The 22,675-nt window shown below is 36.7% G+C and overlaps 1 protein-coding gene across 1 annotated transcript in view; it reads right to left on the minus strand.

The window, feature by feature from the left end:
- Radx (RPA1 related single stranded DNA binding protein, X-linked) overlaps nt 1-22,675 on the minus strand; it is a 68,800-nt gene that overhangs the window by 43,763 nt on the left and 2,362 nt on the right. The window contains exons 2-8 of the mRNA XM_048428502.3: nt 17,493-17,635; nt 14,452-14,644; nt 7,063-7,171; nt 6,785-6,876; nt 6,559-6,681; nt 2,674-2,778; nt 1,091-1,252 (exon numbers count right to left, since the gene is read on the minus strand). Of these exons, the coding sequence (XP_048284459.1) occupies nt 1,091-1,252; nt 2,674-2,778; nt 6,559-6,681; nt 6,785-6,876; nt 7,063-7,171; nt 14,452-14,644; nt 17,493-17,635 (927 nt within the window). The remainder of the gene's footprint in view (nt 1-1,090; nt 1,253-2,673; nt 2,779-6,558; nt 6,682-6,784; nt 6,877-7,062; nt 7,172-14,451; nt 14,645-17,492; nt 17,636-22,675) is intronic.

A 22,675-nucleotide genomic window follows, 5' to 3' on the forward strand; every position in this document is an offset into this window, starting at 1 on the left:
TAAACCTGCCATATGAACTTACTTTTGTGAGACTTTGTGTTTCTATTTGGTATCCTCTTAAGTAATTTTCATAAAAATAGGCAAAATACATGTACCATTCCAATTGTGATATAGGCTTCTAGTCTGGTCTTTATTGTAACAGAAGCTGTACATACTGTTTATAATTTATAGACCTTGGACCTGTATTATAGGCCTTGGACTTGCCACAGGGCAGGGTGCCTTGTTCTCTGTTAGGATTGGAGGGGGGTGGAAGGGTGTGTGGAGGGGAGGGAGTGCGAATTTGAATTGGTATTTTTTTAAAGTAATGAAATAATAAATAAGAAAATAAAAACAAAATGTAAAAAAATATAGATCATATTGCAAACTATATATTAGTGGTTATTCACTGCCCAGAAAAACACATTTTCATGATTTCAATCATATATAACATATTACTAACATGGGACACCCAAGAGGATAGCAACACATAGATGATAGCTCAGCATTTCAATGTTTATTGTCTCCCAAACACGCAAGTATCTCCAGCTTTAAAAACAAACACATATTTTAAACTTTTGGCTGCCTGATATCAATTCTGCTTAAAAGACAATTAACATTAATCTTCCAAATTGAACACCACATTTACTCTAGTATTGCTTTTAATTTAAAATCAACACTCAATCATGTTATATACAAGAGAAACATCACATAGCCATCAACATCTGGATGTCAGATTTGTAGCACCTCATTCGGATAATGTTCTTACTATGTAATTTAATACAATACGATTTCCAATGTTGGAGCTGATCTTAATGACATTAAATCATTGGAGCTGATCTCCATGATATTAAATCAAGATATTACCCCCAAGTTAGTCTTCCATCTTCTACGTTCTCTCTTTGTTTTTTTTTTTTAGTCTAATAAAATAAAAACATTAACCTTTAGGAGACATAACATATATTTTGTATCTACATTTGGACAAAATTATTGTCCCTGAGGTATGATCCACATAGGCTCAGTCCTCTAAGCAAAGGGAATATACATGACTAATAGAAATAACATATACTAAACTTGTAACATTAAATAAAGGAACTGACAATTATAACAATACCTTTAATAAAGCGGCTATACTTGGAAAATGTCTCTGGAACTGGTGGATAAGGGTAATATCCACCCATAGCAGTGTTGTTTACTTCTGAATCAGTCTTTGCTTTAATCCACTGCATACATTTTTTTACCTTGGTATCATATGTATACGGTTGGCCTCTGTGACCTGCTTGCAAGAAGGGAGAAATGCAAATAAACAAACATTTTTTAAAAAGATAAATAAAGTGGTCACCGAAATACATTGGGCAGACTTTTTGTGAAACAGAATTATCATCAAAAGTATCTCATTTTATATAAAAAAGCAATTTTACTATTCAGAATATAGCAATTTTACTTATCTAGTATGTAGCATATAATTATTCAATGACAGTAAACACATCCTAAGAAATCAGACATATCAGAGCTCAACCGGATTTAAAACTAAAACTGTCTATGTGATAATAAAAATCACAGGGGGGTAAAACCCTGAAACTTCATTCTAAATGGTTGGCATCCCCTGAAAAGATGTTTTTTGATAACTTATTAACTTGAGGGTATGCTGTAATCTCAGAACTAAAATACATATGAACATAGTTTGGGGTTTAAATTCATGTTCTAAGGTGGATTTTAAAATGACACATTTATGTCAAACATTGTTAATATTTACAGAATACTGATAAAGACATCTGCAATACATTTCCTAAAACTGGCAAATACCCCATTCTACACTATTCCTTCATAATCTTATTGGTGCTAAAGGGAAAATAATGTGCTGCTGTTCCTCAGTATTTATGAGTGATTGAGTCTACCCATGATCCTTGTATATACAAGAATCTGTAGATGTCCAAGTTCTTTGTATAATATGGCATACTACGAGGATACAACCAATGCACATCCTCCTGGGTAATTTTCATTAGCTCTGGACTACTTCTAATACTCAGAACACTACAAAAGCACACACACTATTTCTACATTGCTCAAGGAATAATGACAAAAGTGAAGTTTGTACATTTTAGCACATACACACACATACACACACACACACACATTTCCCCTAAATAATTGTGATATGATGTTGTCTGAGTTTAAGGATGTGTAACCCACATATATAGAGGGTTCAGTATATCTGTAGACAAACAACAAGGCTTATTTAGTTATATAAATTAAATGTGAGATTTGGAATCAAATTTTGACCCACATTTTTATTTGGTGCGGTGTAAAAATAATGTTAACTTAACACTTTGATCTTTTGGCTAAGACCAAGTGTGAAAATCATGTTTACTCTCCATTGTGGTACTGAGCCTAACAGTCTTCAACGTAACAAGCAATACTTTTATTTTCTATATAAAGTAGTAATCAAAGTTTATCAAATGACATAAATGCAATTTTCCAATGAGTCATGAAACTATTTTCTACCAGCAGTAATACAGAACTAATCTATTTCATAAGTCAAATACTGTTTATTAAATATTTTACAGTCATAATGATGTCAAAATACAGCTACCCTGAAATTGAATGTTATATGGTAGAAGTTAATATATACTAGATAGTTCTAGTGAAAAGACAGTGTATTCCATTTCCAATAGAAAGCTATGCAGAGGTACTCACCAGCAATAAAAATGCGGCTCTCATTTGTAGTGGTGAGGTAAAGCAGATTAGGTACTTGACCGTTATTTCGAACAACTTTCAACTGAGTACAAACAAAACATGTCACTGCGGAAAATGGAAAATATGTGTGAAATTGTATTTCCGTTCCAAAGAGAAGGATCTACTGGAAATTCTCCCCAAGGCTTAACAGAGGCAGACACCAGAAAGAACTTTTCCTACGATGCCAATTTAGACTTCCTAGGTAAATTTCCCGGCGTCGAGTCTGCCTGAGATGCTGCATTTCGAATGTTACCAGGTCTTCTCTGCTGCCTGTCCTTGGATCAAACGGGAATCTGATGCTACCTAGTATGCTCTTTTTATTTATTTATTTTTTGTCTTTTTTTTTTTTAACCAGGGGCCTTTCCTCTGGAAAGTACAAGGACTACATGTAAATAAAGCAAGTTGTTTATTGTGTGAGAATTATTCTAGTTGGGAACATCAATGTGAGTAGCTGTTTTCTATTGGGAAAGGAAACTTAGCTTCTTTGAGATACCTCCACTGATTTCTTCAATACAATACTGAACCCTGCTCATTTGAAATCCTTCCATCAGAGAAAGATATAGGGTATTAATTTGTATTTGTTTATATGGGTGATTTATGCCTTAAATAGTTACCTTAATCAGACTCAATGAGGGAATTTATATAACCTCTTAGTTTCTGTTCATCTTGTTAACCTACTTGATAGGTTACAAATGTGACTATAATGAGATTATAATATCTTCAGACCTTAACTACTTAAAAACCTATCATTTTAAAACTACCTATGACATTATTCTGTTCATGGGAACCTGCAGTCAACACTAGCCAGGGAATTAGGTAAGCAACCTTCATTCTTCTTCCTCCCCTCCAATTCCTATCCCCCCTCCCCATTTTGGAGAACATCACCTGCTGTAGCCTCTCCTCCTTGCTTCATTCCCAGGGGTCCACAGTAGATCCTGGCAGCACACCCAGCTTTCCTCCATCCTGTGAACCCCCTTAGCTTCCCCCTCCTACCCCATCCCCATTCCTGAGTGGTAAGTTCCCAATACCTAGAAACACACACTACCCAGAAACTCCAGGGGCAACACCTGGTAGAATCTCAGAAGCGTTCCCTGCCAGGCAACCCACAGCAGCCACACATTCTCAAGGACCAGAGAGGGCAACAGAAACCAAGGAACAAGACCTGCACCCATCAAACCCAAGATCAGCATCTAAAATGATCATCATCACAAACCCAGATGCCTAGACACCAGTGTAAAAACACAATCAATAACAGACACTATGTCTCCACTGGAGCTCAACAACCCCACACCACAGTAGGCCCTGAGAGATGCAATGCAGCTGAAATACAGGACAAGGACTTCAAAGCAGCTATTATAAATATGCTCAATGACCTTAAGGAGGATATGAATAAATCTATTAACAAAGTCTATGAAAATACATACAGTGGAATGAAATAAAGAAAACTGTTCAAGACATGAAAGCAGAAATGGAATCAATAAGGAAAACCCAAACTGAGGGATAAGTGGAAATAAAATTTCATTATCCTAATCTTATTGGGTACTTCAACTCACTGCATGTTAAAATAATTTTGATTTCATAAACTAGAACAATAAATAAATAAACACAAGTGTAAATTTATTTCATTATTCAAAAGTAGGCTTTTGTTTGAGAACAAAAATTTCTCCATAGCATATGCATTAATTCATTTTTCTTTTGCTACAATCGCTAGTTCTTCCTTCCGTAATAATGAAAATAAAATCCATTAAAGTTTTACGAAAGGTTTTAACTTTTTTACATTTTAAAAATCAATTAAGCTCATTTTTCGCTAATTTCAAATATGAATAAAATATATTCTTATGACCCTCTCCCTACACCTTCTCTTTTCTATACTGCCAACAATTAATCAAGAAAACAATTTTGAGTCAGGTGCTGCTGCTGCATGCTTTTAATCCCAGCAGTTGGGAGGCAGAGACAGGTGGATCTCTGTGAGTTCGAGGCCAGCCTGGTCTACAAAAGCAAGTTCCAGGACAGGCTCCAAAGCTACAGAGAAACCCCACCTCAAAACAACAACAACAACAACAACAACAAAATCAGCAGAATTAATAGTGTGTAAAAGTCTATACTACTAACAGCAATCTACAGATTTAACAAGATCCCCTTGAGATTCTAATGTCATTCTTTACAGAGTTAGGAAAAAACAATTGCAAAATCTGCACAGAAGCATGATAGATCCTGAAAGGCCAAAGCAATCTGGAGCAAAAGAGTTATGCTGGAGGTATTGCAATATTGGATCTTAAACTATGCTAGTGACATGATAACAAAACAGCACTATATTGCCATAAAGTAGGCCCATGGTTCAGCAGCATAAAATTAAGAGCAAGGCACAAGTTTGTATAGCTACAGACATCTGAGTCTCAACATAGACATGAAAATGTACATTACACTGAGAGTCTAACTGAACCCCATTCTGAATACCTATCATCAAGGAATAAAAAATAACAAGTGTCGGTGAGGATATAGGGAAAAAGAAACAATACACTATTGGTGGCAATGTAAATGAGCCCAGTCACTCAGAAAATACATAGAGAAAGAGATTCCTATGCGGTGACTACATATTTGCGTACACCATCTCAGAAAAACAAAATAAAACAAAACAGAAAACCCAACAGAACAATCGACATCCAAATAGGGAAGATCAGTTGAATAGCAACCATCATTAGGACTAAGACTTGTAGCTACAGCTCATCTGTCTGAAAGTGGCATGTTCAGTGGTTTCTTTCCAGTATGGCTACCTTATCTCATGTGGTATAGGATGATGTGGTTCTTAGTGTAGGGCCAGTTGAATGCTCCTCACAATGGCCAAAGGACTCGCAACTGAGGCTGAGAAGGGTGGAGTGTCACTGAGAGAAATGCCATAGTGGCCATGTCGTAAGGAGTAGTATGCACCTATAATGAATGGAACCTACAATGTCAATCAGGGGATAACCCCCAAATGACTAAGGGGATAGGAAAGATATTGTAATCCCCAAAATACCAGGGATGGGATCACAAGCAGGCTGTGGCAGCATTTAGCAGCCTTTGTTGTGGGTAATAAACCATGTACCTGAAGTTCAGCTGTCTTCCTAGAAAGAGATTGCCTGAGCAGGGGAGGAATTACATAGAGAAAAAGACGACTGCATGCTATCTTCTGTGTTATATTACCAGGCTGGAAAGGACTGTGTTCACAGGTACTCCATCAGAGAATTTAGGGAAGTAAAAGGCTTTAGCGGCTCACTGAGTGCCGTGGCACGAGGTGATCTGTTGAACCTGAATGATTTAGACCACCATGCAACCTAGGCTATAAAATATGACAGTGATTAGGATGGAATGAGGAAAACAAACAGCAGACAATAGGGCCTGTCTGAGTCCCTCAACGCCCTTTAAAAATAAACTCAGAACGGATCAAAGCCCTTAATGATAAGTCCCGAAACTACTAAAGAAGAACACTGTAAGAAGTACGAGCATGCAATTACTTTCTGAATGGCGACCCAACAGCTTCACAAATAATAGCCAGAATTGGCAAAGGGGATTGAAGCCAATTTCGAAGCTTCTGCAGAGCTAAGAAAGAAAATATCTGCATGAACATGGGAAAGATTTGAAATGGATTTAGATCGTTTGTGTTTCTGCCTCATTGCCATACCACTTCTCTAAGTTAGATCACTCTCCCTCAAATGTGTGTGTGTGTGTGTGTATTCTTTTAGGTATATGAGTATTTTGTCTGCATGTATGTATCTTAACCACGGAGCCATCGCTCCAGCCCCCATTTTACTATTTCTAAATTCAAGCTGCTATGTCCAAAAATAAAGCGATAAAAAGATTGAGTACTTGGGTAAATGTTTTCAAAGACTTCTGGCTGAGATGTAGAAAACAGCTGCACTATAAATGGTAGCTCTGAAGTCCCATCAGCAATATGGATCCAGCGATATGACCAAAAGTCTTCACTATTTTCTATGTGGAAAGAACAGTAAAATAAATGAAGGTCACTGCATGCCTATGGACACAACTCTTCACACTGAAACATTCACTAACACTTTCAAATTTAAAGGCTCACCTTTCTTTTTTGTCCGTTGCACCCTTCCAACAAAAGTTAACACACCAACTACATCACAGATGCTTCTTTCTGGCATTTCGTCTAGTTCCGATCTGAAAAGAAAATTAATATAGATGTTATATATTTAAACATTGACAAATCATTCTTCAGTAATAACTCTGAAAGTAGCCATCTGAATAATTGATATAGCATAATTTGGGATGGATTTTGACTAAGATATAATTCATTATATTCTGGTTACTAACATTTTAAAGATTAAGAGACTATTACTGTTTTACCTTGTAATAAATCGGTTACTTAGTTTTGGCAATTTCCATTCTGATTTCAGTTGCTTTTCTGGAATGATAACTATGTTAGTTGGAGGATCTCGAAGATTCAGGCAGATTTCTGAAAAACAAACATATATATTTCTTTAATATACTATTTTCCATATTAAGGAATATGTGTATGCATAAATTACAAAGCAAAACCATCCACTGAACAATTTTAAAATTTTGTTTGAGACAGAGTTTCACTGTGTATTTCTGACTGCTCTGAAACTCACTATGTAGACCAGGCTGGCCTCGAACTCACAGAGATTCAGCTGTCTCTGCCTCCCAAGTGCTGGGACTAAAGGTGTGCGCCACATCCAGTTTAGACAGAACATGTTTATTCTCTCCATTAAACTCAAGGTATAGACCAATATCAATGATCTGCCATCTGCTTCTAAAACTGACTTCCCTCCACAAAAATGTGCACCATATATTTTGCTTTGAGTATAAGTGTTTTCTTAATGTTAAAATATTTTATTTTATATGTGGTCTTGTCCAAATGATATTTGGTTTTAGTTTTGAACATCATTGGAATGGAATCATTTTGTGCAGACTTCTAGGACGATCTCTTCCATGCTGCATAACACTGCTAAAATTTATCCCATACTGGCTGAGTAGAGTATATTTTTTGAGAATTTTATGGCTCTGTTTCTATCTCTTTCTCCTCCTTCAACTCCTCTTATGCTCCCCTCTCAAATTCCTGACCTCTTCTTTTTAAATTGTCACATATATACTTGTGTGTGCATACATACATACACAAATATATGTCTACATATGTGTGTGAATGCATAACTTGCTGAATCTATTTTGTGCTGCACATATGTGTATGTGTTTAAGGCTGACCACTTAGCTTTGGAAACCTATCATGGGTCTTTTCCCTTTCTCTGCAGCCATTATTTGCCTACAATCTTAATCTAAGAGATTTTCCCCATCTATCTTGGCTTGTCAACAGGTGTTATCAATATGCAGCTCTTATTTAGGTGACCATATTACTAAATAATATCCAGATATGATAAACGAGTACAATTTAGATGCCTATTATTGTGTTGCTGTATATCTGAATTATCTCCATATTTTGAAATTTGTAGAAGAGTTGTTGCAAATGTTATTATATGTATTCCTATATACACAGGTAAGGGTTTTTCTAAGGTAACATAGGAAACCCTGAATTATACTATATATAAACATTTGACTACATGGGACAGATTTCTTACACCTCTGAAATACTTTAATTCTTAACCAAGTACACTTCTTTCAACTGAAAACACTCAGAACAATCATTTTCCTATATATTATGCAATGTGGTCTAGAAATCTCAAGATCTCAAAGTGTTGATTATTTGATTACTTCATGAATATAACTTTTGTAAAAGAGGGCAGAGAGAGAATAGAAATATATAAAGCTACATATTACCAGTGGGGAATATATCCTTAGTGTTACAAGAGATGTTTCATCATTATAAACTTACTTGGTCTTTTAAAATGATTATATAGTTTTTCTTTAACTTGGACCTTATACACAAATATCAAAAGAACCAAGAAAAATGATCACAACAGCTTGTCTAACAACATAAAACACATAAACGGCAGTGACAGTAGCAGGAGTCTCTAATCCCCTACTAATCATCTCTCCCTGACTATATACCCCACCCTATTTATTCTGATCATAATACTTAGCTGCCCTGTTATTTTCCTAACCCTTTTTACACTTTCTCCTTTCTTCCTAATTATTCCACTGTCTTGCCCTTTCTTTCCTCAACTAAGTACATTTCTATCCATAACCTCTCTTTTTACCTATCACACTTCTTGCTATGGCCATTAAAATTTTCATTTTACTACTTTTTGCTATTTTACCTATCTGTCATTCATTGGACTAATGCTTTGATAGTAGACTATTAATCTATTATTTACCATTGTTTCCCCTGTCTGTAGCACGGTGACATAACTGCTTTGTTCCCTTCATGAAATAGCGTAAAATATGTTCTCTTAACTCAGCTAATATTAGAAACAACTGAGGAGTCTTAAAGATATGCAGATGCCTTGGTCTCCCCAGATTAATTAAAACAGTATCTCTGGTGTAGGGAGATGGTTCCAGTGCTTTTTTAAAAAGCTCTCTAACTGACTCTAATATACAGCCAGAGCTGAGAAATATTAAACATACAGCCTAGACAAATTGTAACTTGCAGTTAGCTGCTCATTTCTATAAACTAACATTTTACAGGAACACAGGAATAATCATTTTGTTTGCACGTTAACTATGGCTGCCTCCTCTTTCCACAGGCAAAGCTGAGTGGCTCCAGTGTAAACCCTATGGCTAGCTGAGACTAAATTATTTATTTTCCAGAATTTTTCATCAAGAATTTATTGACCTCTGTAGAGAAAGAAAAATAAAAATTCTACTACTAATCAGAATTATATGGGAAATAGAGACAGCTACTACATTAATAAGCAGCAAAACGGTTTTGAAAGTCTAAAGGATATATTTAAAATATATTACCTTCAAAGGTCACTGGCACTTTAAAATAATTACGTATGTACATTTACATATTGGAAGGCAAATCTTATATTTTTAAGAACAGTTTTCCACAATGAAATGTGGGCTTATGGTTGTGTTCTGTTTCAGGGTTATTTATTTACTTATTTATTTTTGCAGTGGGTGATGATTGACTGATGACTATGTGCTGTCATACTTTCCTAGTTTTCATGTGGTTTCAAGGCTCAGAAGCAACCACTAGAATTAGATATACCCGTAAGAGGTATCCACAGCCATGTAAGAAGTCTCCAGGTCAAGGCTACCTCACTCAACATATTTTCTTTTGCTTCACAATTTTATTTATTTTAATTCTTAAAATTTAGTCTTCTCTCACACAATACCTCCTGACCACAGTTTCCCCTCCCTCCACTCCTCCCAGTCTCCCTCCACCTCCTTTTTCTTCCAGATCCACTCCTCCTCTGTCTCCCTTCCGAAAAGAACAGGCCTCCCAGGGATATCCAACCAACATGGCCTAAGAAGATACAGTAAGACTAGGATCAAGGCTGGATGAGGCAACCCAGTAGGAGGAAAACGGTCCAAAACACAGGCAAAAGAGTTCGAGGCACCAGCCACTCCCACTGTTAGAAATCCCACAAGAATATGAAGCTACACAACCATAACACACGTGCAGACGACCTAGCAGAGGCCCATGAAGGCTCTGTGATTGTTGCTTCAGTCTCTGTAAGCCCCTAGGAGTCCTGCTAGCTGAATTTGTGGGCCATGTTCTCAGGAATATTTTCAACTGCTCCTGCTCTCTTATTTGTGGATCATAGCTCTGAATCCTTAAATGTGAGTATATAAAAAGAAGTTAGGGCAGAAACCAGGAAAATAAGAAGGGAATATAGTGGGGGCTGTGGATGAGAAGGAGCTCTGGAGACAGGGATAGTAGGGCACGGGACTATGAACAGGGAGGAATGGGAAAACAGGCCCGGGACTGAACTGTTAAACTAGAGGAGAGAGGAAGGGTAATACTGAGTGTGAGGGAGAAAGGAGAGGTAAATAGCACTAAAGATGTTTGGAAAAGTCATAGGAAAACATAATTTTATAAGCTTACTTGAAAGATGTATACTATATTATTGTACGCACATACGCACAAATACACACACACACACACACACACACACACACACACTACCACCACCACTATGACGACGACCACCCCCACCCCTACCAACAACAAACTAAAAACAAAAAACAAAACCTAAATGGTGCCAGGCCAAGGAAGCCTCCAATTGAGATTTTGGTCAGGAAATTCCAATGTAATTTCCAACTGCATTCTAAACCCATATACCTACAGATAGTTGTAGCATTCACCCTTCCTTGTGGAACTGATAAAGACTATTCCAGTGTCCACAACTGGTCACAATAATAAGGAATCGTAGGTGCCTAGTTCCAATAGATTGTATCCACAACACAACTCATGCACCTAAAGTTCAGTGAGAAGTGAGGAAGAGGGGGCAAGCAGATTGTAAGAGCCAGAGAACCAGGAAGCCTACTGCTAATAGTATCTTCTAGACATGACAGAGAAGCTCCAAATATCAGCTCTCAACAACATGGTTGCCCAAAGGAGGCATGCATGACAATACCTGAAGTATAATTAATAAAAACTCAGAGATAGATATTGAGGTTCAACCTGAAGATCAGAAAAGCAAAGTAAAGCAGCTAACCACTGGCTCTTACCACTACCTCAGTCTGAAAATGGTGATCCTGCCTCCAGGAATCTCAGAATGACACTGTGTCTGTCAGCTGTCTCCTCTCATTTTATAAACCTTTTTAGGGCTGGGATTAAAGGCGTGCACTATCCGGTTTCTATGGGAAGCTAGTATGGTTACTGGAATTAAAGGTGTGTGTTATCACTGCCTGGTCTATAAGGCTGACCAGTGGGGCTGTTTTACTCTCTGATCTTCAGGCAAGTTTTATTTATTCAAATACAAGTGAAATGCCTCTACAAACACCAGTTGACAAGCTAACATAGATGGTGTGCATTTCATAAGATCCTACCTCTAATTAAAGAACTAAAGGCAGTATATGACTGCTGAGAGAAAATCAGTTTTCTGTAGCTCTCTGATAGATCATCTCAACTCAACAGGTCAGCTCTAAACATATATACATACAAGCAACAGTAAATGGAAACACACATGTTCTATAATTGTTAAGTACATATATGTATATGTGTATATGTCAGTAATAACTGGGTAAGGGTCATGAACTTGAGAGGAGGACACAGGAGGACTTTGGGGAAGGAGAGCGAGGGATAAGTACAGTAGTCAAGTATAAAATTCTCGAAAATATTTTAATTTTAAAATAGCTCTAGTCTATTACAACTATACTCTAGTACAAGGAACTTTGGGCTAGGTCTCAAGAGAATTTGTTAATCTAGTATTGTCATAAATAAAGACGTTTATCGTATCTTCTATTGACTAAGAATGCCTATTCCTTACTAAAGCAGTTCAGTCACTTGGATGTCAGTTTATGGAATATAATTTATCATTTCCTAGGGATAATAGTGTATGCTGTCAATTAGTAACAGCTTCTTCTGGCAAACTTTTGTTGTATTTCCATAAGTAATGCCCAGCGTATCTAAACCTTCTATGGTCCAGTCACTAAAGCATACCCTGTGTAAAACTATAAGATGTCCAATTGCTTGCATTGTCCAACTATATCAATTTTTAGTTTGCTATTTGTGCTAGTGTTTTGTTTTAGAACAAAATACCTCAGAAAATAAACTGACAGTCATTATGGTTAAAAAATGTATTTTTCATTTTTTTTTCCTACGGTAACTGTTTAGTGATGAGAAGGACTAAGTGTGTAAACTATTTAGGTAATAATTTTCTTCCTATCAAGAGTTAAACTATGTCTGCAAATGGTTAAGATTTTAATAAAGAATCATGTGGTTGTCTCAAAGAGATCAATACTTTAGAACGTAACTAATAATTAACATCTGCTACCTTTTTCTGAATCAGTTTAATGAATTAGTTGAGAAATTGAGAAAACACAGAAATACAAGTTCAGAAAAAATATTGTTAAGTCATCAATTATAGCTAAAATCTGATTGAGGTTATGCAAAATTGGGGGGAAAAGACTAAATTTCCAAAATTATAAGCGTATCTAATAATGGCAAAATTTACTAAATGAATACCTTTAAGATATTTGGGGAAACTGATTATTAAAACTTTGATTACTATACTAATTAGGGAAATATCTATGCTGGGTGTTGTGGCACACACATGTAATCCTATCACGTGGGAAGCTGAAACAGTTCTACTGATATAATTTTTCATGCCAGGATGGCCCATGCAGTAATTTCCATGAGAGATTGGAATTTAGAGTTAGACCCTGTTTTAAAAAATAACAAAAGTCCTTTCAGGATTATAAAAATTATCAACATTTGATTAATGAAAGGTTACATAATAATAATGTATTGAATTTGTTTCTTGATTTTTATAATTGCACTGTGATTGTGCAACAGAATGATTTTTTTGCTGTTTTTTTTGAAACAAGGGCTTGCCACAGAGCAAGGCTGGCCTTGAACAATATTTGTTCAAATCCTTCTGCCTTATCCTCCCAAGAGATGGAATTACAAGGGTGCATTAGCACAGATGTGTAGAATATTTTTGATCCTGAGAAATACATATTATTAGTAAATTGTTAAGCAGACAAAGTTATGCAATGATGTATGATGGCTGTTACTATCTCCAAAATGAAAGTGTATAGAAAGGATTAAATAGCAAAATAAAACTTAAAAACTATTTGACGAGTTAAGGTAATGTGGGAATTCTTTATAATATTCATTCAACTGTAATGTTATTTTGAAATCATTTCAAAGTGAGAAGTTAATTTCACATGTGCAGAAACTACATGTTCTTCTCTCCATTTCTGTTTTATTTCAAGTAATAAAGTTACAAAAATATAATTTAAGGATTATAAACTTTATCCCAATCCATTTGTCTTTTTCATGCTTCCCTGAGATAAATACTGCCTCAGTGTTTGGTATTTGCTTGAAGTGTTTATTTAGCTTACATATGCATCTGTATCTATAAAAATAAAAACTAGGTAGTTATATTTACATATTATTATTTTGTAATATCTTATAACAACTACTTTATATCATTTCACAATATCACTCATACTTTTTAGATTTAGACATGTTTACCATTACATAAAACAGTAAAGGTACTAAATGATAAAGTTAACAAGGGTCAGTAGGACGGGTCACTGGGTTAAAATCACTTTCTGTATAAACCTAATGATTTGAGTTTGATCCTTAGATCACAAGGTGGATGGAAAGAACAGACTCCTAAAGTTGTCCTCTAATTTCTATAAGCAAGCGCGAACACACACACACACACACACACACACACACACACACACACACACACAGAGAGAGAGAGGAGGGGAGAGGGAGAGGGAGAAGGAGGGAGAAAAGAGAGAGGCTCACAAATACACACATATAGACAATAATAAAAACATGTTTAACTTAATAAGATTTCTTTCAGCATAGTACTTAATAGTAAGTATAAAATGCATTCAGGTGATTAACTAGATATTACACACCAAAAATGAACAAAACCAAATTTAAGCATATCCTAAATGGAGTTCATTCCTTGGGTCAACAATAAATGCCTCAGATAATCTTTCTTAATAAGTGTACTAATAAATTAATCTGTTTATTAATTTAGTAACTGCTTGAATTTTTATAAAGGAATTTAAGCTTGTCTATTTCTAATAGCTTCAGTAGTTTTTACAGACTTTTACTTGATATGACACTCTGCAAATTCATATAAGCAAAATAGCCACGATAGAACAATTAATTGAATACTTAACCCATTGTAGAAATTAGTTTCATATGTGGATCCACAGGGTCAGGCGGTATTCTGAATGGGTAGCTCTTCTTCACAGAATAATCTTGAAGCAGAAGAATCAAGCCCACTTTCAAACTTTTATACCATTCTGGACACAGAGTATTCCACATAATCACCGACACCATGCCGGAACTGTCAGCGACTTCCAAATAGCTCTAGAAAAAGAGCAAAAGCAAATATATATTTGCGATTTTTATCTATATGGGTGACATAGGAGGTATCATCTGTGCAAATTTATACTGGCAGAAAAATAGCACTTAAAATTTATTTTTTTTATTCATAATGATTCAGTTGTTAACTCAGCTAAGAGCTAAGTGAAAGTAACCTTTAAAGACACAGAGCAAACCTTAGTTTTGATGACTTTTCCCATAATGCTTACCCCAGTGCCAGACACAGAGTAACCACACAATACAGTTACCAAGAGGATTAGATACGTCTCAAACTGTGAAGATCTTCATAGCATTCTTCATCATTTGCGTGGCTGAAGGACCTTGCTATTTATTCATTTATCCTATAGCACTTCAGATAGACCACGGAGTAGACAGAATCCCATCAATGCTCGGATGACATTAATTTACTTACACTGGTATCTTAGGGATTTTTATAAATTGCATGGGAATTATTTCTGTTATACTATTTGACAGAAGGCAATGCTAATGCCAGCATCATTATTGTTTAATCTGGGAATGGTTGCAGCATGAAGTATGTTCTCCGTTTTAAACTATGAAGATGGACAACACTGGTTACACCTAAAGAATAGTATCCCAAGTTTTCTCTAGCTTTTTAAATTTATTTTCAAATGATGCTTTATTCTAAGATCCTTTTTCTTACCAATGACAAATTTCAGCAATTCATTCTTTCAGTGATTAAATATGTATCAAGTCCGTATCATCCTCCAGATATTATGTTAGTCACTGAGTAGGATAAAAAGCTAAGTCAGACACTAGATCTAATAACAGCTAAAATGGAGGACTTGGTATGATCCTAAAACAGTTCAATCATTTACCAGTATTAAGAAATTGTATCCTCATATCAGCTCTGTAAGATATATAAAGTCAGCACCTCCATTTTGCTGATTAGAAAACTGAAGCGTTAAGAAGACAATGAATGCCATAAAAATCTGATAGAGCTGAGACTAGAAACCAGTTGATCTGCACACAAAGCTATATGACATACATAGTTGATGCAATCTAACACATATGCATGTGTGTAATACATGATGGATATGTGCATATGGGATTTAAATATAAAATTTTATGTATGGCATACACAAAACCCAGAGAGGGGATAATATTCATCATTTTAGCAGTGGATAGTCTCAGTGGTACAATCTTGCATAATACCATTCTCTTAATAAATCTGTCTATATTTTCTCTTAATTCCCTTCAATAAGTACACATTACTTTCACAAATCACAGTTAATAAAACACATAAACTAGCTCTTGATACATGAGGAACTAAGGTGTAATATTAAGTTTTTTTTTAAAAAGCAGAGAATAAATATCAAGAAAATAGATAAATGAGTACAGAAAACACAGAGCCAAGTTAGTAGAAAAGTGTAGGAGTGGACTGACAATTAGAAATTTACTAGCAAGCTGGGCAGTGATCGCGCACAGTTTTAATCCCAGAACTCAGAAGGCAGGGGCAGGTGGATCTCTGTGAGTTTGAGGCCAGCCTGTTCTACAGAGTGAGTTTCAGAACAGCCAGGGTTATGCAGAGAAATCCTATCTCAAAAAACAAAAACAAATAAACAAACAAAAAAACTAAAAAAAGAAAGAAAAAGAAAGCTCCTAGCAAACGATGAGCCGAAGAAAAGGCCAACTAATTGTATTGAGAAGAACATGGAAGGCAAGGAAAAGCAAACATCTTCAAGAAGAAATGGTCCAGGGATTTTTTTCCCCTTACTAATTTGTTTTCCTTTACATTTTTTTGACTAGAGACTAGAGCCTGCTTACATGCTAGTGCAGAAAGCGCAGAGGAGAAAAGATAAGACAAAGAAAAATGTGTGAAAGAGGCCAGCTGAATTGGGAATCTAAAGAACATAACTACCTGTTTCATACACAACAGATTTTTTTCCTTTGAAATACATTTTGAGGTGCTGGGAACGGAAATGAACCCATGGCCTTGCATATGCTAGGCAAGTTCTCTAACATTGAGCTACATGCCAAATTTCAAAGAATTTTTAATGGAAAAATCACAGAAAAAAATATTATAGCTTTTCACCCTCTGGTTCCTAAAAGAATTTCAATGAAGCGATTCATTGATATTCTGCTATACTCGTAGATAGGTGCCTAGTCCGATTGACATCAGAGAGGCGTGATCTAGCAACTGATGGAAACAGATGCAGAGACGCACAGCCTAACAATAGAGAGAGCTGGGGGAACCATGCAGAAGGTGGGGGAGGAAGGACTGCAGGAACCAGAGAGGATCCAGGACACCACGAGAACATGGCCCACAGAATCAACTCACCAGGGCTCATTGGGGCTTATAGAGACAGAAGCAGTAACACACAGCCTTCGTGTGCCTGTGCTAGGTCCTCTGCAAACGCTATGGTTATGTAGCTGGATGTTCTTGTGGGACTCCTAACAGTGAAAGTGGAGTTGTCTGTGACTCTTTTGCCTGCTCCTGGGAGCCTTTTTCTCCTACTGGGTTGCCTCTTCCAGTCTTGATATGAGGGTTGTGCCCAGTCCTATTGTAACTTGTTAGGCCGTGTTCAGTTGATATTCCCGGAAGCCTGCTCTTTTTTCTTTTGAGGGGAAACAGAGGAGGTGTGAGTGTTACGAGACTGAGGAGAGTGGAGCAAGAGGAAACTGGGCTCAGGATGCCACATATGAGAGAAGACGAAAAGGAAAAAAATACTTTGAGGTAAAAACTCTGAGTGCACTAGTTATTAATTTCAACCTGTAAAATATCATTTAAAGAAATATATTTTGCCAATAGAGAAGTGTGCATGTTATAATCTAAAATTTAAATTAAGATATGTTATTTATGCCTTATGTGTACCTGATATGGCTCAATCATCCTTCTATTAGGTTTCCCATAGTATCGCAGTTTTGATTTATGCAAGATCCTCACAAGCAAGGCAGGAAAATCCTTTCTGTTACTCCAGGTCATTTCAAGATGAGAGAGAGAGATGATCTTGGTGTCTAGAATATAAAAAGATAAAAATTGTATTTATTGCATCATCATAGTTTCAAAGATCCATTTTAAGGTTAAAAAACAGTAGTCAGACAATACTAATGCAACTCCTTCTTGCAAGCTAGGTCTTTTTAAAAATTTAAATTAGAGCCTATCTATATAGTTCTTTCATATAAATTCCACACAAAGAACAACTAAAATGTTATAAGACTTATCATATAGAATTGGATAAACATTTACATAAAATAAAACAGTATTTTTTCTAATTTGCATTCTATCACACCTAACAATTTCATTACATTATGCAAATCTTGGATCTAAATTCATCTCTCTATATTTTCCTCCGATCAATTTTTATATAGCCCTGGATGGCCTGGAACTTGTTATGTAGACCAGGCTGATCTCAAGCTCGGAGATCCATTGCCTCTGCTTCCTGAGGGCTTGGATGAAAGGCTTGAGTCACCATGCCTGGTCAATAAGATATTAAATACCTGGAATAGCTTTTGTTTATGTGAGTTATACTGATTAACTGATGTTTACACTATACACTTAGAAATGAAGCAATCACGAATCAATTTTATAATAAACCTAAATATATTACTACAAACAACATTATTTTGAAAAATTACTATTTCTTTTCCAAAAAAAAATCAGGACTGTGGACTATAGCTTAGTTTGCAGAGCACTGTCCTAGTACACATGAAGCCATGAATTCAATCCGCAGTACTGACAAAAAGAAAAAAAAAATCAACATTTGGAATGGCTGGGAATTTAGCTCAGTAGTACAGCACCTTCCTAGAATGCATAAGGCAGGTCCTAGATTCCTTCCAACATCACACACACACACACACACACACACAATGCGCATGCACGCACACATACACACTCACACACAAGAAACAAAAAAAAAACCTGCAGTGAGAAAGTGAGACTATTTTACATTAGTATGCATCACTTTAGCTTAATAGAAAATAGCCTCTTGGGGCTGGAGAGATGTCTCATCAGTTAAAAGCACTGGTTGATTTTTCAGAGGACGGAGGTTCAAGTCCCACCACCTGCAGGCACCACCCAACCGTTTGTGACTTCAATTCCAGGGGATCTCTCACCTTCTTCTGGCCTCTGTAGGAACCAGACAATCATGTTTTACACAGATACATATGCAATCAAAATACTCATACTCGTGCACGCACATGTTCAGACCATTTTCTCACCCATTCACATATGCCCTCACATATATGAATCTTAATAGTATCCTTCTTAGAAAAGGATAACAAACATGAAACAAAACTGAAATTAAAGACTGGAAAAAAGATATATTGATTTAGTGATGTTAAAAGTGTGGTTTCTGCTGGATACGTATCACCACCAGGGAACTTGACAGAAACGCAAACTCATAGAAGTCCACTGTAAGCCTAACGAATCAGAAACTTATGGTGGGACTCGGGAATCTGTATTCTAAAATACATTTGAAGGGTTGGAAAGATAGCTCACTCAGAAAACTGCTTGTCTTACAAACATGAGGACTTGTGTTTGACGCCCAGAAATACCCCCATAAAAAACAAACAAACAAACATGCACGGTAATATATCTCAGCACGGTAGAGACAGAAGCAGAGTGATCCGTCTGTTTTGCTGGTCAGCTAGCAAGCAGCACGCCAGTGAGAGACACTGTTTCCAAAATAAAATGGTGGATGGCACTTAAAGAATGAAGTCCCATATTGTCCTCTGACCTCCAAACACACATGTGCACATATGCAATTGTGTCAACACAAATGCACAGACACATCAAAAAAAGAACCTTTGAGGTGTGAGTAGACTAGTCATACTCATAAATATTACCCTAAGTGCCACTAAAATGGTAACCACCATTATCAGAATGAATAAAACGTGAGGCAACAAGAACTATGCAGGAAAATTATCATACTTGTAGGATAACATTCATCAATAAGATATTAACCAGTTAATACTGTTAATAATACAGTTAAAAATGTGTGTGCACATATTGTGGGGGATCCAGCTCTATCACTCTGCCTTACTCCTTTAAGACAAGGGTCTCTCACTCCTGCCTCAAACACCACAGTACCAAGCTTTTTATTTAATGTGGATGCTGTGATCTCAAGTCTTTACAAACATGAGATCTCACTGCTCTCCTGCTCCTACCTACTAAGCCAAATCTTCAGCCTCAAATTCTTAAGGACTAAAATTGTCATTATAGAACCTTCATCCAGTGACTGATGGAAGCAGATACAGATCCATAGCTAAGCACTGGACCAAGCTTCCAAAGTCCAGTTCAAGAGACAGGGGAGCAATAATATGAGCAAAGGGGTCAAGACCTATGATGGGGATACCCACAGAAACTGAGGTAGTGGGAGCTCATGGATTCTAGGCTGACAGCTAGGGAATCTGTAAAGGACCGAACTAGGCCCTCTGAATGTGGGTGACAGTAGGGTGGTCTGATGTGGGACCACTGGCAATGGGATCAGGATTTATCCCCAGTGCATGAGCTGGTTTTTTGGAGTCCATTCCCCATGGAGGGACACATTGCTCAGCCTAGATACAGGGGCGGGGGAGGGTCTTGGTCCTGCCTCAACTTGATGTGATAGATTTTGTTGACTCCCTATGGGATATTTTACCCTCTCTCAGGAGTGGATGGAAGGTGGGTTGGGGGAAGGTGAGAGGAGTGGGAGAGAGGGGACAGAGGGGGAACAGGGATTGCTATATAAAATAAAAAAAGATTGTTCTAAAAAATAAAAAATTAAAAATAATAAATCTCCATTAATCACAATAGTTTTTAAAAAAGAGTAAAGTGTGCTGTAAAAACTATCAGTACAGCCATGGCTGGTGATGCAGACTTATGATTTCAGTTTGTTCAGAGTCTAGGGCAGAAAGACAGCCTGTTTGGGTTACAGAGTGAGTGGAAGACAAATCTAAGCAACTAAGTCAGACCCTGTCTCAAAAATTAAAAAAATAAGAGCTAAAAGATATATAGTTGTTGCAGAGCATGAATAAGGCTCAATTTCAATCGCTAGCAAAACATGCACACGCGAGTGCGCACGCGTGTGCACACACACAGAGGAGAGAGAAGATTTGGTGGTATACACTCTTAAGCCTAGGACTCAGGAGACTAGGGGAAGAACAGAGGTTCAACGCCAGCATGTGCTGTAGGTCATCTCAAAAATAAAATAAAATAAAATAAAATAAAATAAAATAAATTAAAATAAAATAAAAGAATCCCTGCTTTGCAAAGGTCCTGTAGTAATACAATCAGACCCAGTAATTTACATACTGTCTAGGGCTGTTTTCACTATACAATGGTAAAAGTCAGTAGTTTTCTCCAGAATTTTGAGAGAATGCTTAGCAGTAAAAAGTATTTCTTGCCCTTGCAGAGGACATGTATTCAGTCTTCAGCATCCACATGGTCCATAATCATCTCTATCTCTGGTTTCAGGGCATCTAACACCTGGCCTCCTTGAGCACCAGGCACACACACACTGTGCATATCCATGCATGTCAGCAAAGCACTCATACGCACAAAATCAAAATGAATAAATAAGAAAAGATAAGCAACAAAAAGTGGGGCAAAATGGTACACAAGCTTGTGATCTCAGAGACTGCAGAACTATGAATTCCAGGCAAGCCTGGACTGTAAGGTAAAACCTTGTCTCCAAAATCTTGAGAAAAAAGAAGCAAGATGACTCAGTGGGTAATGGTGGAAGGAGAGAACCGACACCCTAAAGGTGTCCTATGACCTATACACACTCACAGTGACACCGAGGTATTCCTGTGTTCTCTGCCCTGCCTCCCCCATACTCACAAATGAATAAATAAATAAGTGTAAAAAATTAAAACTACAAAAACAAAACAAACAAAACTTGGTATGTCATAGGGTCTGTAGTCCCAGAGCTTGGAAGCTAGAGTCAGGGGCTAAGAAGTTCAAGGCCAGCCTGAGGTCTAAGAACTTGCCTCAAAAGAATAATTTTTAAAAAATCAATAGAAAATAGGAAAAGGACATTTGCAAGGTTGCAGTGTGAGCTTCCACTTTTCACGTAGGGTGGAAGCAAGGAATAGGCAAGGCAGAAGCTTTTTCGGGTGCCTGACGTTTTCTAGATCTTAATGGACTCGAGTGTGACCGAATAACTATGCAGACGTGTACGACTGATGGGGTTGTATAAACCCTTCTCACGTTACTGTGTGAAGCTAAAAGCTACTAAAGAGATTCAAAAACAAAGAACATGAACAAAGTTTACAGAAAAGGGACAGGACACCATAAAAATAAACTGAAACATAACACACACACAAACTTAATACCTATTTAGTAAAGAAATCCATTAAATGAATACAAAAAAGACAAGCTTGGTGTGTGGCTCAGTTGTAAGGCCCTTCCTCTGGGGCACACTGGGGACCTCAGGCTCAGCTCCTAACTCTCGAAAAAAAAAAATAGGACAAAGCCAAAAGACACTATTTTAGAATTGAAAGATACAGGGAAATAGAAACTCATACGTATTTGTTCAATTCAAATTAGTACAGTTTTTCAGAAAACAATTTATCAGTATTCAAAGAATTAAAAAAAAAACTCTATTGCTTGTACTGGCTTTTTAGGAACCTATTCTCTTTGGGAGGATACCTTGCTCAGCCTAGATATAGTAGGGAGGGCCTTGGACCTTCCCCAAATCTATGTGCCTTACCCTCTCTGAGGAGTGGATGGGGGCAAGGTGGGGTGAAGGGGTGGGTGGAGGGTGGGATGGGAGGGTATGTGAAGGGAATGGGAGAAGGGGAGGGAGTAGGAACTGGAATTGGTATGCATCATGAAAAAAAAGATAGTTTGCTTTCTTTTAAAAAAATTAAAATAAAATAAATTTAAAAATACCCTCAGACATTCTTTAACTCTGGGAATCCAACCTTTCAACAATTCTAAACACAAAGAAAACTTACACATCCTACTTGTATTTGGCACTTTTTGCAATACTGAGAAAGCTTAAAATAATAAATTACTCAATTACATGGGCACAATTATAGAAGTTATCACATTTCTATAATATGTAATATTAT

This window comes from Myodes glareolus, chromosome X (assembly GCF_982192425.1).
Source record: "Myodes glareolus chromosome X, mMyoGla1.1, whole genome shotgun sequence".
Lineage (NCBI taxonomy): Eukaryota > Metazoa > Chordata > Mammalia > Rodentia > Cricetidae > Myodes > Myodes glareolus.